Source organism: Pelodiscus sinensis, chromosome 1, assembly GCF_052426305.1.
Source record: "Pelodiscus sinensis isolate ZL-2025 chromosome 1, ASM5242630v1, whole genome shotgun sequence".
NCBI classification, from domain to species: domain Eukaryota; kingdom Metazoa; phylum Chordata; order Testudines; family Trionychidae; genus Pelodiscus; species Pelodiscus sinensis.
This window is the reverse complement of record NC_143052.1, coordinates 296,308,233-296,325,439: the sequence shown is the minus strand read 5'-3', so window position 1 is coordinate 296,325,439 and position 17,207 is coordinate 296,308,233. Positions and strand designations below refer to the sequence as shown.

At 43.9% G+C, this 17,207-nt stretch overlaps 1 protein-coding gene across 1 annotated transcript in view; it reads left to right on the top strand.

Annotated features, from left to right (window-relative positions):
* The window catches only part of DHRS12 (dehydrogenase/reductase 12), a 44,161-nt gene that overhangs the window by 14,643 nt on the left and 12,311 nt on the right, over positions 1 to 17,207 (top strand). Inside the window, exons 4-5 of the mRNA XM_006124893.5 lie at positions 1,897 to 1,989; positions 5,256 to 5,337. Coding sequence (XP_006124955.3) covers positions 1,897 to 1,989; positions 5,256 to 5,337 — 175 coding nt within the window. The remainder of the gene's footprint in view (positions 1 to 1,896; positions 1,990 to 5,255; positions 5,338 to 17,207) is intronic.

Sequence of the window (17,207 nt, the reverse complement as noted above, 5' to 3'; positions counted from 1 at the left end):
GGGGCAATTCTGTTTTGTTTTATTTATTTATTTTTTGCTTAACTCTTGGGATCCTTTCTTTTTTCTCTATAACTTTGGTCTCTCTCCCTCCCCCCCCCCCCCCCGGAACAGAATTTTTTCCACAGTGGTTTTTTTTGTTTTTGGTTTTTTTGGGGGGGGAGAGGAGGGTGTTAGGTATTTTTGTTGAAACCATCTGGCAACCCTAGCTAAAACATCATAATGAGTAGCTTCTCATTCAGTGAATTCCTTTTTCACAATGGTGTATCATTATATTGCATACATAGAAAGGGGATGAATTAAGGTTGCACAGGCAACCTTAGTTCAGACATTAATAACATTCTGTTAACATAGCTTTGTGTGTGTAATTTCCTAGGCTGCTTTGTTTAAAAAAAAAAAAAAAAACATTTATGAGGGGAAAATTCCATGATGTGGCATCATATTGACGCCTGCATGGGCCATCGGGATTGGAACCCTTAGCTCTATAGCAGAGACTTCTGCCACTTGAATTGGTGGAATATCTGATAGCAGTGGTGGATTATCATCCTCTGTGTGGACCATTATCTGCGAGAAATCATGCATTTTGCTAGAGGTTTCATAGATATTTGCTGACAGCAGAGAAACATAGGGACTCTGAAATCAAGAGTTCCATTTCAGGCCCTCGAGGGAGTGTTCTTAATAGTCACTGACCCTTCTGATCCTGTTCTTTCCCAGAGGCATGACCTTGTCTGCCCATCCCTCCCAGCCCTGTCTCAATCTCTTCAATGTGGCCGGGAGGTGCTTACTTAGGCAGCTCTGGGCCAGCAGCCCTGCAGGAGCACCCTGAGACAGGTTTTCTGCTTGATGTAGCCCCAGGTTGCTCAAATGACTGGGAGAAGAGGGAGGCTTTGTGCACTGCCCCCATGCCCAGCAAAATCTCTCAGCTACCATTCACTGGTTTCCCTGAGGCCTCTCCCTTTTCCCTGGCACCCAGAGCAGAGAGCCACAGGGAGCACTTAAAGTGGCATGTGGCTGCTCTGTGCTGAAGGTCCTGATGGGGCAGCCCATAGGCCGGATCCAGCATCTTGGCAGGCTGGATGGCCAGCAGACCATTTCTTGCCCACCCCTGGTCTACAGTATAACTTTTTGGAGTTACTCACATGCAAATTCATAATGGTACCCTTGTCGCATTCAAGAGGTGCCTGTAGTCTTTGATGCAGAGAAGTGGAAGGCTAGGGCATGTACCTGGGTGTCAGGTGATCTAGATTTTATTCTCCGGTTTGTCACAGATGTGTGTCACCTAGGGAAAGTCACGTAGTCATTTTTTTTCTGTAAAATGGCGAGAGTAAGATTTAACTGTGTCCCTCGCAGGGGTGTTGTGCGGCATAATTTGTTAATGTTTGTAAGTTACCACATGATCTTTGGGTGGTCGATGCTGTGCCAGTTCAAAGCTGGAAGATCAAACGTTTTATTGTAAGAATTGGTTGGCTTTCAGATGCTTATGTAATTGAAGGTTTGTTTGTTTGTTTTTTACTAGCAAGTTGAAAGTGCTCTGCATAGTTTGTGCAGCATTTTGCAAGCTTTTCTGTATAATTCTGTAACTGTTTTATTACTGGCAGTAGCCACGAAGGCTCCTGTCTTGGCCTTTTCTTCAGCAGGGATTGAATTTACTGAGTTTTTGACTTCTTAAAAATGTCTTGCTCTGTTTTAGGGGCTAGAGTTAAAACACCAAACAGTATTGTGACTTCAGATAGCTTGGGTCAAGTTGTGGATAAGAAGTTTTGCATACAACTTCAGGTGCAAGGTTTTTACCCTATTTAGATGAAAATCAGGAGCATATTGACTTTTTTTTTTTTTCCGGTGGGTTTCATAGATATCAGTATTCCAAATTGGTTGTAATAATTCCTTTTTTTGTTTTAGAATGTCTTTTTGCACATTCTGGATATGTCTAATCCCAAGGGCATTTGGGAGTTTGCAGAAAAATTCAAGACTGAACATAAGTTAAATGTCTTGGTAAGTTTGCAAGTTTAAATTCTCTCCCCTTTGGAGTTTTCGGTCTGTATCTCTCCTTTTAATAGTATGACCTGTCTCATTCTGCAGGCTTAAATTGTATATAATGCTGCTGCAAAAATAATCTACCTAGTCCACATCTCTGATCTTGTCCAGCCCCTATTTATATATATTGCTTTGATACAGAGGACAAATCTATTAAAAGTCCTTGTTGCAGTCTTCAAGGCCCTGCACAACTTTGCTTCTGTTTGCCTCTTTGCTCTTGTCGTCTTGTTTCTTCTTTTACTCCACAGAAATAGTCTGGTGAATTCCCTTATTGTCCTGTCTGATTGGTTGGCACAGAGACCAAATGCAGAAGTGATGTCTAAAGCCCTAGTTTTAAATTAGCATCCATATAGATGGCTCTAGGCACAGAGCCATGTTGATTTCAGTAGAACTTTGTGTGGGTGCATGGGTCTATCCCAGGAGTGGCCAACCAGTTAGAAACAAAGAGCCAAAATAGCGGTGGACAGAATCCAAAGAGCAGGGGCAGATATAGGGTAGGGCGAGCGGGGCAGCCGCCCCGGGGCCCCGCACTTCGAGAAGCCCCGCGCATGCGCCGTGGCAAAGGGGGGGCCCCATGAAATTGTGCTGCCCTGGGCCCCGCAAAATGGTCATCTGCTCCTGGCAAAGAGCCATGTACTGGGAGGAAAAGTTGTTGAGCCAAAAAAAAAAAAAACCCGCACCAGAGGAAAATAGGTGCTGGTACTCGCTGTCCCAGGGAGGGGGTTCCAGGCTGGACAGTGTTGGGGTCAGGTGGAGGATTGGGGTGCTGAGCAAGCCACAGGCTTGTGGCTGAGGGTGCAGAAGTTTAGGCTAGGGTGTATGAGGGGCTCAGGGCAGGGAGGCTGGAAATATGATGGGCTCAGGACACAGATTTGCAGCATGTGGATGATGCAGAAGTGTTGTGGCAGAAGACTGGGGATGTGAGGGTGCAGGAATTTGGGGATGTGAGAGGCTCAGTACGGGGTTCCAGTGTATGATAGGCTCAGGTTTGGAGCCTGGGGGGATGCAGGAGTGTTATGATGCTGCAGCCAGATGGGGTCTTGGCCCCAACTGGGGGCTTGTTGGCCAAGCTTCATTTTTAAATAAAAATATTATGTCAAACACAACATGTTTCAGCATTGTCTTTATTTATGAGAAGGGCGGGGAACTTGTTTTGAGTCAGGGGTCACTGACCCATAGAAAAGTCAGCCAGGGCCACATAAGAGAATGCAAAAAAAATCTTAAAAAATCCCAAGCCTCACTAATGTGGCCCCAACTGTGCTGGTGGGGGCAGGGGACAGAGTGCTGGGACAAGGTGCTGGTGGGTGCTGGGGCAAGGTGCTGGTGAGGGCAGGGGACAGGGTGCTGGTGGGGGGTTCTGGCCAGGGGGAGAGGACAGGGACCGCTCGTCTGGTACCTGAGGATCCCAGGTCTCAGGAAGTGCATGGGCTGCTCTTCCCCTCCCCTCTACTCCCTTCCCCTCCCATAAACAGCTGGTGTGCTTCCTGAAACACCAGATCTGTCACTCGGACAGGGATTTCCTTCCCGCCTGTGTTGTCTGTCCGTCCATCCGTGCTGGGACTGCATGCCAGCTCCAACTTGTCAGGAAGCGCATGCTCTTCCTCTGATCCCCACGACAGCCGCATGCTTCCTGACAAGTTGGAGCTGGCATGCAGTACTAGGCTTCCTAACCCTTCCCTCCCCTTCTCCCCCCCCCCCCCCGCGCTCTAACCCAATCCTCATCCCTTCCCCTCCCCCAGAGCCAGGCCTCCCCCCCCCCCCCCTAACCCAATCCCCCCTGCCCCTTCCCAAACCTTATGCCCGGGTCCCAGAGCCACTGCCGCCACTACCACATGGATCTCCCTACAGGTGCTGGGCACGTGTGCTGAGCAGCCGGCTTTGAGCATGTGCTGGCCGGGACTCCCTGCACACCCCCTCCCCCCCCACCTGATTCCCCTCTCCTGCCTTCCCCTTCTCCAGAGCCAGGCATCTCTTCCCCGCCCTCCTCCCCACCAAACCTTATGCCCAGAGCCAGAGCCGCCACCGCTGCTGCCTGTACTCAGCGGGCAGTTGCTAGCACATGCAGGCTGGGATGCTGAGTGCGACCTGGCCTGCAAGTGCAAGATATGACACAGTGCGCTGGGGGCCATGAGCTGAACGGCGTGGGCCATGAGCATGTATGTGGCTCAGAGCGGCCCAGCCGTGAGACCGGCTGACCTGAGCGGTTCGGGGTTGGCTCATGAGCTGCGGGATGGCCACTGTTGGTCTATCCAAATGGATGCAGTTGCAGGAACAGGGCTGGAGATAGTGCAGCTTACCTGCCAAAATCTTGGAAGGTGATGTGTGTTTGTGTGGAATGTGAGGGCAAAGTGCAGGGGTACGTGGATAGTGCCCCAACTTGAAATCTTTTCATACCTTCTTGTTAGCTGTTTCTCTTGGTCCTGTTTTTCCTTACTTCTGAGTTTGGCACAAAGAAGGGGAGGATATAAGCAATAACGTTCCCGCTAATCTTTTCCATCCATTAGTGGATTTTTTCCATCCGTGTGTGGAATAAATATTTTTATGTGCACCAAGTCACCAGTAGGAACAAAAAACCTAGCTGTGGGTGCTCTGCTAATCAGGTGGGCAGCATTTGAATCGCTTCTGAGTGGCTACACAAGCCCCGAGCTTATAGGAAACACTGGTGAGCAGTAAGGAGTGTCAAGGAATAAAGCAAAACGAGAGAAAACACATTATCTGCACACCACTTGTCAGTTTTTAACCAAAACCAGATAAAATGTTAGTGACTTTTCACTAGTATAAAAAAATGAAACTGAATACATAAACACAATAGCTGTGATGATGTGGAGTCATTGGGATCTTTAAGATAAATTGGTAAATGAAAAAACATATTTTTTTATTGTAATAGTTATGCTCTGCAAATCACACAGTACTTCGTTGTGTGCAAAATGGCCAAAAACTGCAGTAAAAGGCACCATGATATCCGATGGCTCTTATAATTTTGTCTGTTCGGTTAATTTTTTCACTTCCTTATGAAGATGTTTTTTACACAGCAGCTTCACTATAAGTGGTGGATTCTCAGAGCTGGAGTTGCAATTTGGAAACCTTGTGAATTGAAACAAGCTGTAACTTAATACCATATCCCTACCAAAGATCAAACTAAAAGCAGGTTACACTTGTGTGTGTGTGTGTGTGTCTGTGTCTGCTTACTTCCTTGCTTATTAATGCTTAGCTGTGTCTTGCAGATCAACAATGCAGGTTGCATGGTAAATGAAAGAGAACTAACAGAGGATGGACTTGAAAAGAACTTTGCAACAAATACGTTAGGTGAGTACAGCAATCTTTAAATAAGAGTCTAAGGTATTCCTGTGTATCTGTTTTGTTTGTAGAAAGGTAAAGTCTCATGTAGCTGTGCAGGATGATTTATTCTTGCATTGAGAGAGAGAGTAGGAGGATTAGATTGTCATATTACAAAAATGTATAACTTGTACAGAAGGTAGCTGTTTGTTTTCAGGTTTCTCCCATATGCAAGATAGTTTCACATTGACTCCATTGTTTGTTCATAGCTCTGGCTGCTGAGAATAGCACATAGCAATTGACACTAGTTAAATCATTTTAAAATTTCAGCGGACAATTTTTCAGTCAGCTCTGCTAATGATACTGCGTGGCGCCTTTCTTCACAAGATCTGCAAGATATTCCAGCAGGGTTCTTGCAACATTCAAGTGCGTGATTTAAAAAAAAAATAGTACACTGATATTGTGATAGGTCCAAAATACACCAGTTGATATCAGGATCTCAGTGATACAGAGCTGTATGAAATAGCCACACACACACACACACACACACACACGACAGGAGAGATGGGATGGGATGGGATGCATGCAACACACCACAGTCAGAGTGACTGGATAATTCTTGGCAAAGGTCACAGAAGAGTTCCATGTGGTATCCAATACATTCTGGAAATTGGAATCCATGCATTCATTCCTTTAGGAATTAATAGTGTTTAAAATCTTTCCTTACTTTCAAAGCATCTCATTTGTCTTCCTTTGGTGACCCACATCTGCCTGATCTCCTCTCTCCCTCTTAGGTCAGGTCTAATGAAGCGGTCTACTGATAATACCTGTATAATTGTGCAAGACTTAGGGACATGACAGGATTTAAAAACTTCATAGCATTTTCAAGCCGAGTCAGTGTGCCAGATCTGGTAACTAGATACATCAGTTCTGGCATTGTCTGCCTTGGGGGTGTAAAACGTTACGATGTCTTTAAATCCAGAGTAGAGACCTTTCCCCTTGACTTTTTTTTTTAAGTGTCCTGGGATATATTGCATAAAGGATACTATTTTTTTTTTTAATCTCATTGAAATCAGGGTCTCTAAGGGGTTTGCATAAATATATTGTCTACTGTAGAAAGAAAATTCTGCACTACATTCCTTTTCTCTATCCATTCCTCACCAGAAGATATTTTTTCTTCTCACCAAGTTGTTTTCAAGAATTAAGACTTTAATTCTAGGTCACTTCATTTTCTTACTAAGTACAGCACATGTTAAGGCACAAGAGGTTTGTGAAGTAAAAGAATGGCTGTTCCTTACTAAAAAGCTCTAAGTCACTGAAAGTGATCCTTAAAGGTACGACTACATAGCAGCATTTTGAAATAACTAGCTAGCGTTATTTTGAAATAACTTAGTCCATTTCTGTCAAAATACTGTCAAGCTGGAGGACTTTTTACTCCAACTCCTGTAACCCTCATTGTACGAGGAGTAAAGGAAGTCAGAGGAAGAGTGCTCTATTTTGAAATAAGTGCTGGGTAGACACTCCCAGTTTCGAAATAAGCTACACAATTGACCTAGTTCAATTTATGTAGCTTATTTTGAGTTAAGCCCTGCTTTGTGGACGTACCCGAAGATAATAGAGAAGTCTGCACATTGTATTTATCTGAAATTTCTGTGTAATGATAGTCCAAGAAAGAATTTTCTAGTGTCTATGAAAAAAAGATAAGCAAACTATCTTTTGCTGTATCCTGGGGTATTTGAAGTCTAGTTTTGCAGTCTAGTTTCATGCCTGTGTATCATGTAAGCCACCTTGTGACTGTTTGGTTTGCCAGACTTTTTTCCAGATGTATTTTGTTAATGTTAAAACTTTCCTGTTGAATAGGGTAGTCCAGCTGTGTGTCTTTTTTTCTATAATGTTCATGGCAGTTCACAGAACAAACCCTGAAATGATCCTTGCTGCAAAGACCACTTAGAGATCTGACGTCACATTTCAGTTGATACTGTTGCAAAGGAAGGGCTGCTTTTGTGAATAAAGCTTTGTCTACACTGCAGGGTTTTTGCGCAAGAAGATTTTTGCGGAAGAGATCTTCCGCAAAAACTTCTTGCGCAAAAGTTCGTCCACACCTCACTGCACACTGCATGGACACTCTTGTGTCTTCTGTGAATGGCTATCAGAGCACCTGTGCTTTTTCAGGCAGCCTCTTTTTGCACAAGAAACCCCTGTGGAGCATCCACACATACCTTTTTGCACAAGAACTATAGCACAAAAAGGAGTTGTCGTAGAAGGAGGTATGCCTACACCGCAAAAAGCCCTCTGTTCTGCCATTTTACTGTCGATTTGCTTGCACAAAAGCGTGCTTGAGGTGTGGACGCTCCACGGGTTTTTGCGCAAAAACAGCCATTTTTGCACAAAAACCTTGTAGTGTAGACATAGCCTAAGAATTTCTAGAATTGATCCTACTTTTCTACATGAGTGAAAGCTGGCAGAGGGAAGAAGTAGGGTATGTGGGAGGACAGAGTGCACTGCACGCATGCTCACAGTTGGGTTTTGTGTCTTGATGGGTTGTTTTTAAGTTTCTACGCTAAAATTGTTGATTGTCAGCTTGTGAGCAGGGCTCATCTCTTCCTGTATGTTCATCTAGTAGAGCAGAACTCTGGGCACTACCACAGTGTTAAACTTAATGCAGCACATAAATAGGGTTGCCAGGTGTCCGGTATTGACCTGGACAGTCCGGTATTTTCGCCTCCTGTCCGGTAAAAAAAAATCAGAAAATACTGGACACCTAAAATGTCTGGTATTTTCTGATTTTTTTCTTTCTTTCCCTGCCAGGAGGCGAAAATACCAGACACCTGGCAATCCTATGACACACTTGGCAACTAGGTCCAGCCCCCGGCCTCCTGCCCCCCCTCCCTTCCCCAAGACCTCCTCCTTACCTGGTTCTGCAGGGAAGCTGCAATCTGGCTTGATCAAGAAAACAAAATGGCCACGGCAAAAAGCCTAAAGACCAAGGGGAAGCAACGCCTTCACTGGGTCTTAGTGTTCAACTGCTCCCCTGTTCCTATCCCTATTCTGACTCTGTATGCCCTGAAAGGGCCATGCTGTTTTGTTTAATTTTTTTTTCTTTTTGCTCAACAACTTTGATCCCCCCCCCCCTTTTTTTTCCTTAACAGAATTTCCCTCCCAGTGTGGGTTTTTTTTTTTTTGGGGGGGGGGGCGGTGTTTGGTGTCTTTGGTTAAACCGTTTGGCAACCCTACACGTAAGAAGTCATGCTCATAGGGTGAGATTATGTAGCAGGTTGGGGGCAGTTCAAAATGATTTCTTGTGTAGCAGCATTAGGGATGTTAGCATCTGGCCAGCAAACTGTTTAACCAATAATGAATTGCTTATTAGTTAATAGTCCTAGTTAACCGCAACAATCCCATCTCCCAGGCGTGCTCTGCATTTAAAACTCAGACTGGCAGGCTGGCTCAGTCCAAGCCCACCAGTCTGAGTTTTAAATGAAGAGCATGCAGAAGAGCCACTTGCCATTCAGACCTGTTGCCTCTGCTACAGAGGCAGTCGTGTGGAATGGCAGGGGACTACCCAGAAGTGGGCCCAGGAGACGAGAGCGCACTGGCTGCCACCCCCGCCCCCAGGGCGGAGCATTTTAGTAACTGTAACCACTATGAATTGTTGCAGTTACATGATTATTAAAATAAACTATTTCTAGCATCCCTAAGCAATATGGGTACGTGGAGAACTCTTGTTGCATCAGATGTGGCTGAGCTTAAATCTCATCCTAGAGGTTGGACTCGTCCTTGGTGTGGCTGTTTTGTCAAGGAGGTGCTGCACTGATAAGCAGTGATTTCTTGTGACATACAGGCTTCCTAGTCAGCATTTGCCTTTTTGAAGCCTCTGCAAGATGATTATCCCAACTGACAGTATTCAATCAGCGTGTGGAAAAGCTGCCAGTGGAGGTGGATGGATGGAGCACTCATCACTGTTTGCTTGTTGGTGCATTAAAGATAATCTTCCACAGTTGTAATAAGGCCTGTAAAGTACTGGAACAAGGGAAGTCTGACTTCATTTTTACATGTCACATCTCCTCACTCCAATATGAGAAAACAGTACATCTAGAGTTTATATTGGCAATGACTGGCAGTGGGAACGCTAAAGCACTCTGGAGGATGATCATAGACTAGAGTGTGTCTTTGTTCCTCACTCTAAGTGAACCGAATTCCCCTTGCTTCACTATCTTTTTCTGTTTTAATTTAATAGTTCAAGCCACATCCTCTTCCCAATATTCAGTCAAAATAGTGGATAGGACATGGGGAAGGATCCTCCTTTTTGTGCCCTAGAATGCAGCACAGCTCCCGAATGGTAACTACTCAAGCCTCCATCGCTGTTTGCAAACCCCTTTCTCCCTAAAAGGGGTCTGGATTACTGAATCACTGGAGGCAGCCCCACTTAGACCAGTGATGTTTAAACTGTGGGTTGAGATCCCATGTTCCTGGGGTCACTAGTGCTGACTTTTCCCCTGGGCCCCACCAAGTTGAAGTCAGAGCCCCACCACCTTGAGCTGAAGCAGAAGCTCCAGGGCTTCAGCTGAGTGGTGGGGCTCAGGTTACAGGCTGCGGTTGGGGAAGGAGGGTTGGACAGGCTCATGCTTCAGTTCCCCGTCCTGAGTTTGTGGAAACTTTTGCTGTCAAAGGGCATTGCAGCACAATGAAGCTTGAGAACCTCTGTACTAGACTCTCCCAGATCTGTCATTTGGTCTGCTGGTGACTTGGGCATGTCACTTCCTCCCTTTGTGCCTCCATTTCCACAGCTGTAAAATGGAAATACTTGCCTGCTTTGGTAACGTGCTTTGAGACCTACAGATGAAGTTTTATTTTAGTGTTGTTAATAATTCATCCACTGGCTGCATCACCTTTCGACATAGCAGGGCAGAGGAAGCCAGTACTGAGCACAGCTTTGTGGTATAAAGTAAGTGTAGACCATGTCTTGACTTTCGCACACATTTCACCGTCCACTCACCTTTCTTTTGCTGAGTGGACAGATTGAGGCCTCCGAAGGGGTGTGACAGCCCCACACTGATAATCTGAGGCTTAATCCCACTCTTTGGGCTGAGGAGGCCATGCCCCTATGGTCCTGCTGGGCATGCTCCAACTGAGGAGCAGATGTAATATGGAGTCGCTCAGCCCATTCAGGGTGGACAGCTGGAGAGGAAGGGCTTGTGGTGAAGGTTCCTGTAGAAGAACAGCCACTACCTTGCCTGGGAAGCAACATGCACCCATGAAGCCCAGAACCTAGGGATGTCAGTGTGTAGTTGACTGCACGATAAGCCTGGGTTTATCAATTAATCCTATCAACTACACTCTCCCTTCTCTCCCCCCCCCCCCACCCTGCTGCTTCTGTATCCGAGGCAGTGGGAAGGAGGCAGGAGCTGGTACCTGTGGGGAGCTGGCTTTTAAGCTGGCTCTCCTTGAGACCCAGATCCTGTGGAGCTGCCTACCCTCACCACTGCTGCGCTGCTGCCTCTGATGAAGAGGCAGCAGCACGGAGGGTGAGGGGAGCAGGCAGGAGTCAGTACATGTGGCAAGCTGTCTTTCAAGCCAGCTGTCCACATGTATTGGCTGCTGCTGAGCTGTTCCCCTGCACGCCCACTGCAGCATCTCCATCGGGAACTATCAAATAATTGTGTAACTGCTAAGATTTGATGTGACTGAATGATTTGATATCTAACATCCCCACTCAGAACCCAGGGAGACCTGGAGGATCTGCTTTGTGGAGGAGCTCAGTGACCCCCAACAGTCCACAGAGGGCAGCCTGAAGACATACAGTAGGAAGTGACCCAGAGAGAGTGCGGGAGTTGTATCTCCCACCTGAATGAGGCAGCAACTTGCAGTTGGATTTCCTCCTGACCCTGTGGCAGGCTATCCCTCTGCTGTTTGAGCCCTAAGGTGAGGAATGGGGGAAGAGGACTGCTGTGACCAGCTCTGGCCATACTGCCCTGAAAGCAGACTACTGAAATTGATTTAGGCCATTAGGATGTGGTGTCCCATGGGAGGATGAGACCACAGAGAGAATAAATGTTGCTTCTCCTCTCCAAATGGGGACAGGGAGCATCAGCCCCATCACTGGCCCTTAAATAACAGTGTGCAGGTTGAACCTCTCTAATCTAGCACGTTCTGGTCTAGCAATATCTGTAGTCTGGCATGAATTTGGTTAGTTGTATGTCTGCTTATCATGGTTGTGTCCAAGTTTCCTGCAGTCCCGGAAAGTGTTTACAGGCACCAGTCCTGATTCTCAGTGTTCTGTGCTGTTACTTAGCTCTAAATTACCTCTAAATGTCTTCCAAGAGCCCAGTAAGCAGGGGAAGTGTTGGTAATGCTGCTGGACAATATTGACCTCCCACGGGTTTGGCAAATTCTCTGGTTTGGCACTGGTCAGGTCCCAAGGATGCTGCACTAGAGAGGTTCAACCTATACTTACATCTAGAATAGGGATGTTGAAGACTAGTCGATTTCCCCCTCCCCACCGCTGTCTCTGAGGTAGAGACAGCAAAGGAGGGGAAGGGTACTTCAAAATGGCAGTGCTGCACAGCTGTACAGTGCTGCTGTTTTGAAACCCCAAGGCAGCACAGCTGTGCAGTGGCTGCCCCTTTGAAATGTTGCCTCCATACGTTGCAAAGGAGCAGTGGAGCCCGGGGTCAGCAAGGGACTCCCCAGCTGATCCTGGGCTCCACAAGGCACTTCTCTAGAACTGGGGCAGGTTCTGGAGAAATGTTGCGTGGAGCCTGGGGTCAGCTGGGGAGTCCCCCGCTAACCCCAGGCTCCACTGCTCCTTTGAAATGCACAAGAGCCCACACGGGGGACTCAGGTGCATTTCAAAGCAGCACCCGTGTGCAGCCCGAGTCAGCAGGACTTCTCGCTGGCCCCAGGCTGTACAGAGAATTTCGCATTCCTCCATTTCAAAGGAGGAATGTGGAACGTGCCTGTTGACTAGTCGATGGAAATTCTATCGACTAATCAATTAACCACATTTTAACTTCCTTAATCTAGAATTCTGATTTACTGCTTGAAAGAGCTGGCCTATGGGTAAACAAGAGGCCTCAAAGATAAACAATTCAACAATTCCAGGAAAACCTTGAGTGTAATCAATTTAAAAAACACTTGGTTGTGGCAAAAACAAGCCCATTAATCTTTTTAAAAATGAATTTACCAGATGAATGAACCATTGAAACCTGTATAATCAAACGGTATATTTTTGTTTCCACTTTTTTTTTTTCACAGTTGAAATAACACTGTTGCTGATATGATGCAAAGCATGGGCAGATGGGGAAAAACAACACTGAGTGTGGTGTTGGCTGCCTGCCATTGTCTGAATGTTACAGGATTAAAAACTTCACCAACAATTTAATTCTAATTGCCAAATAGAACATCACAACTATTCCAGTATGTTCCCTGGACATTTTGGTCTGCAGTGATTGCATCATCAATTAATTTATTTTTATAAACACACATCAGCTTTACTCTTTTCTTCTTGCAGAAGTACTAATTTACTTTATAAATCAATTATGAAATCCAAGATTTTTGGGTCATTCTAGATAAACGCATTGCCATAGGTAAGGAAGCATATTCTTATGGATAATGTTGCTTTTTATATTCTCGTGATCTTCAAGTCTTAAGTGTGTAAAATCTGGCTGTTTTTAACTAATAGCATATTAAAACCAATTAAAATGTTGACTTGAAGGCATTCTTGACATTTGCTTTCAATTGGCATGTGGGCAGATGCACATTTTGTCTAGCTCAAGATATATTTTTGTAGCCTTGTGTAGCAAGGATGAGTGTTCTAATACAGCATAGTCTTCTAAGACTGCTTGGTAGTTGCTTTCCCACTAATTTATTGCTGTAGAACTAGTATGATTTGCTGTGAATGAAAACCTCTGCAACAATTTACAAAATGGCTTTTCAGCAATACTGTCCTTTCATCAGAGGCCCTTCAGCTTGTGTTTCATGACAGGTGAATTGAAAAATCAATCGATTTAAAAATTATAATTGAAATTTGTGAGCTAACAAATATCTAGAATATTGGCATCATTTGTTTCTGTAGGAGTTCCTAATTTTAGAACTCGAGCATTATGAAGGTCTCACAATGTGATCACAAAATACTGAGCTTTGTGACATATGGTTTTACTGCTGTGTGTTAACTGTGAAATTATCAAAATGGAAAAGATTCTAATTAAAGCATGAGCTCAAATTATATAAATTGATTAGAGGATTTTGGAGTAAGTGGGGCAATTATGGAACATATCACTAGGGAATGTATAGTAGGGGTATTTTTTTATGTGTTTAAAATACATATGGTGTATGTGTATGTGGCTTTTTTGTTTGTTTGTTTAAAGTAAAACCTATTCTGTTCTTACTGACATACCATCTACTCTGGACTACTCTGTATAATTACTGATATACCATCTACTCTATATAATTCATTGAACTTTAACCTATATTGTCTAATTTCTAATGTGCGACATTGCTGAATGGTTTCCAAAGATGAGCACAGCTCATCTGTCTACTTTCTGAAAAGGATGAAACATTATGCACCACTGATTATTGTGTAAGCCCAGTTTACAGAAACAAAACTAGTAGATTTTTTCCCAAAGAAATATTCAGATCCCTATGTTTCTTAAAAAGTCACTGAATTTAACAAAACTCCACTTTAATGCCAAAAGACACGATAAGTTACTGCTGTGACAAACCTCATTTTGTAAAACAATGCTGTGGCTGGCTTAATTTTCCTCTAGTCAGCTTCCACTTCATTAGAATCCAGTTAGACATAGGATTTTGTCTAACGCTGTCTGAAGATGAGTGGCCTAACATTTGCTAAGTCTTCTCGCTTAGTCACTGACTCCCAGATGAGAGCCTGAAGAGATCTTACTCTCTTGTGGCACTATGATTAAAAAATAAATAAATCTCCCATTTGGGCAGAAGCATGTGACATGTTTCTAATGCAATTCATATAATCGTATTGCCTTCCTTTAGGCCATAGTTTCTTACTTTTGGAATGTGTAGCCATATCTAAATAGTCCCACAGCATTCAGAGCACTAGCTCTTTCTAAAAGAATCCTCTTCTGTCACTGAAAAACTACCTTCCTGAATGAATGAAAAGAGAGAGGGGGACATAATGTGAATAACCACCTAGATCTCTCCTACTTTAAATAGGGCATCCTCTAAAATACAGTACATCTAATGCCATTTCAATGGTAGTAATTTCACATTGCACTTTCTGTTCCCTACCACCTGTATTTCATTTTAAAGCCTCCTTGTTTTGTCCTTTTTCTTAATAATAACTTTTGGATTGTTCAGTATTTTTACTCCTTTCTCTTAATGTTAATGAATCTTTCCTATACTACTTGGTACTGTTTACACTGGTTTTACCAAGTTCAGTTTGGTTTTGTGTACATTTCTCCTGTGCCTGTATGCAGAAGTTCATTGTGGGTTATTTATATATTTGGGTCACTGGTTTACTTTAAAAAAGATGAAAAAATAATAGATATTACTAATATGGAGTCACTATTTATTAATTATGAGAAGAGCAAAATCAATTCAAAGTTAAGTTTCAGAAATTGCTCTTTTTCTTTTCTTTTAATGATGGAAATCTTGGTCAGTCTTTCTCAATTCTGTTCCACCAAACTAAAATTCTAGCTGTTATCTCTCTCTGGAGAAAGTAATGTTCAAAATATTTAAGTGGGGGAGGGAGGAAGGAATGTCTCCACATTTCTTTTCAATAATGTCATGTAATTCATAATACTATTTTGCAAGACAGCATGACCTTTATTCCCATTTATTCCCATTTCCCCTGCCATCACTCAAAGGAAATTCTACATCTGTATTGCTGCGTACTGTAACCTGTTCACATTTGTAACCTGTTCAGATTTGTAAATTATTTGCCCGATAGCATGTGATTGTGTAATGAAACCCTGCGTGATGTTAGCTGAATTTTGTAGAATAGCTTGGCCTTTTGTATTTGTACATAACTGTCGCACTGTGTAAGTATTTTTTTTTTTTTAGTTAAGTATATAGGTTTTAAATAGTGGAGATTGCAACTAGAAGATGCACCAAGTAATCTTTATTCTGTTTTTAAAAAGCATTGAGCAATTGGTAGCCAAATAATTAGGTTTGGGACACCACTCAGGGAATTACATAGCAGTGTCAGAAAGTAAGCTCCATGAAATTTTGCCCAGATTTGCGAAGGTATTTAGGCATGTAACTTCCATTGAAGTTAGGCACTTAAATGCCTCTGAGGATCTGGGCCTTTTGAGGCCTGAACGTTCACATCAGTGCGTGCTGCTCCAGGTGTCATTAGGCAGCCACTGCTGTAAAATCTTTATTTTCACGCATTACTTCCAAGCAACTGTACAGGCAGCTACAGAGATAAATCACTCTGAATTTGTTTTTTGGGGACTACTATTTTTGTGCTTAGTTTGCTTAATACTCTTATTAAACTGCAGAAAGAGAAATTAGGGTTTGAGGGGTAAAACTTATGTGATGAGCCAGTCCTTTGTCACAATAAGGGCTCTAGTCCTCGGCATTTGTTTCTCACAAAGCTAAAAGAACACTTGCTGGACTGACAGCCTTAAATGATGAACAACCACATCTCTTCAGAACTTGAAAACAAAATCTAGTACCTTTTTAAAGATCTTTGTTCTGGGAGACAAATAAGTTTGGAATAACAGATGTGCTATACCTCCGGATTTTGGGAATGAAGTGAATTTACCCCAGTCTGATCTTCCTTTGGATTTGAAGAGTCCCCATCAAAATGAAAGTTCAAACCAGGATTGTGGTCCTATTAGAATTCTGCTTAATTCATTGGGAACAACCAATGTCTATAGAGACCTTGCTTTGCTGCTGTTTTTTCAGTCTTCCAGCCCCTTGTAAGGCACGTCTACACTTCAGGGCAAAAGTTGAATTAAGGTACATAACTTCAGCTACATCAATTACGCAGCTGAAGTCAAAATAGCTTAATTTGGCTTTTGGTGTTGTCTACACAGCAGGAAGTCAAAGGAAAAACACTCTTCCTCTGACTTCCCTTACTCCTCATGAAATGAGGGTTACGTGAGTGGGAGTAAGGAGTCCTTGAGCTCGAAATTATTCCGAAATAATTCAGCTGTGTAGACTTACTCCAGTGAGAGACTCTTACATTCTCTAGGGATGTGAAAGGTTAACTGGTTTCCTGTGCACTGCCCATCTTTTATTTAAAATAAATAAATAAATAAAACATTTGCAGTCTCAAACCCTAAGTGCCTCATGGCATCTGTTCTGTTTCTTGTCTCAGGGCACCTCCCTGCAAAACCATAGTTCCTGTCAGACTCTTTGCCTGGACAGTACCAATTCTCTCCTTGCACCTCCCTCCTCATCAGATTTCTCTCTCTTTCTCTCTCTCTTCCTCCCTCCCCCAGCTTTACCTCCACCTCACTAGGTCCCAGTCTTCTTGCCCAGCCAGTCTCTTCCCCTTTCTTTGCCAAAATTCCCAGTCCTAGTTTCTTCTGGCTTAGATTCTCAGTCTGTTTAATTCTCTTGCCTTTCCTCTTCCCTCTGCTCCATCACTTATTCTCTCTGCATTGAGCTCACAGGCAAGACTGGCTCCCTACTCTGTTTTGGTACCTGGTTCTGATATGGCCTGCAGCAGCCCAGAACTGCAACTACAGGGAAAGGCCTTAGTCGGACACAGGCTAGAAGAGCATGCTGCCCAATGAGGATGCAATATTGGAGATTTTAGCTCTCGCAAGTCTCTTAGAAAGTCTCATCTAAGCTTTTGCAAACTGCTCTCTCTCCTTGCCTCCCCCCACCAGCTTATAACTTGTCCAAATGGCTTATAATAAGCCCCTCAAAGGTTTTCAGAGGTGGCAAAAGACACATCCTCAGCATACAGGCCATTC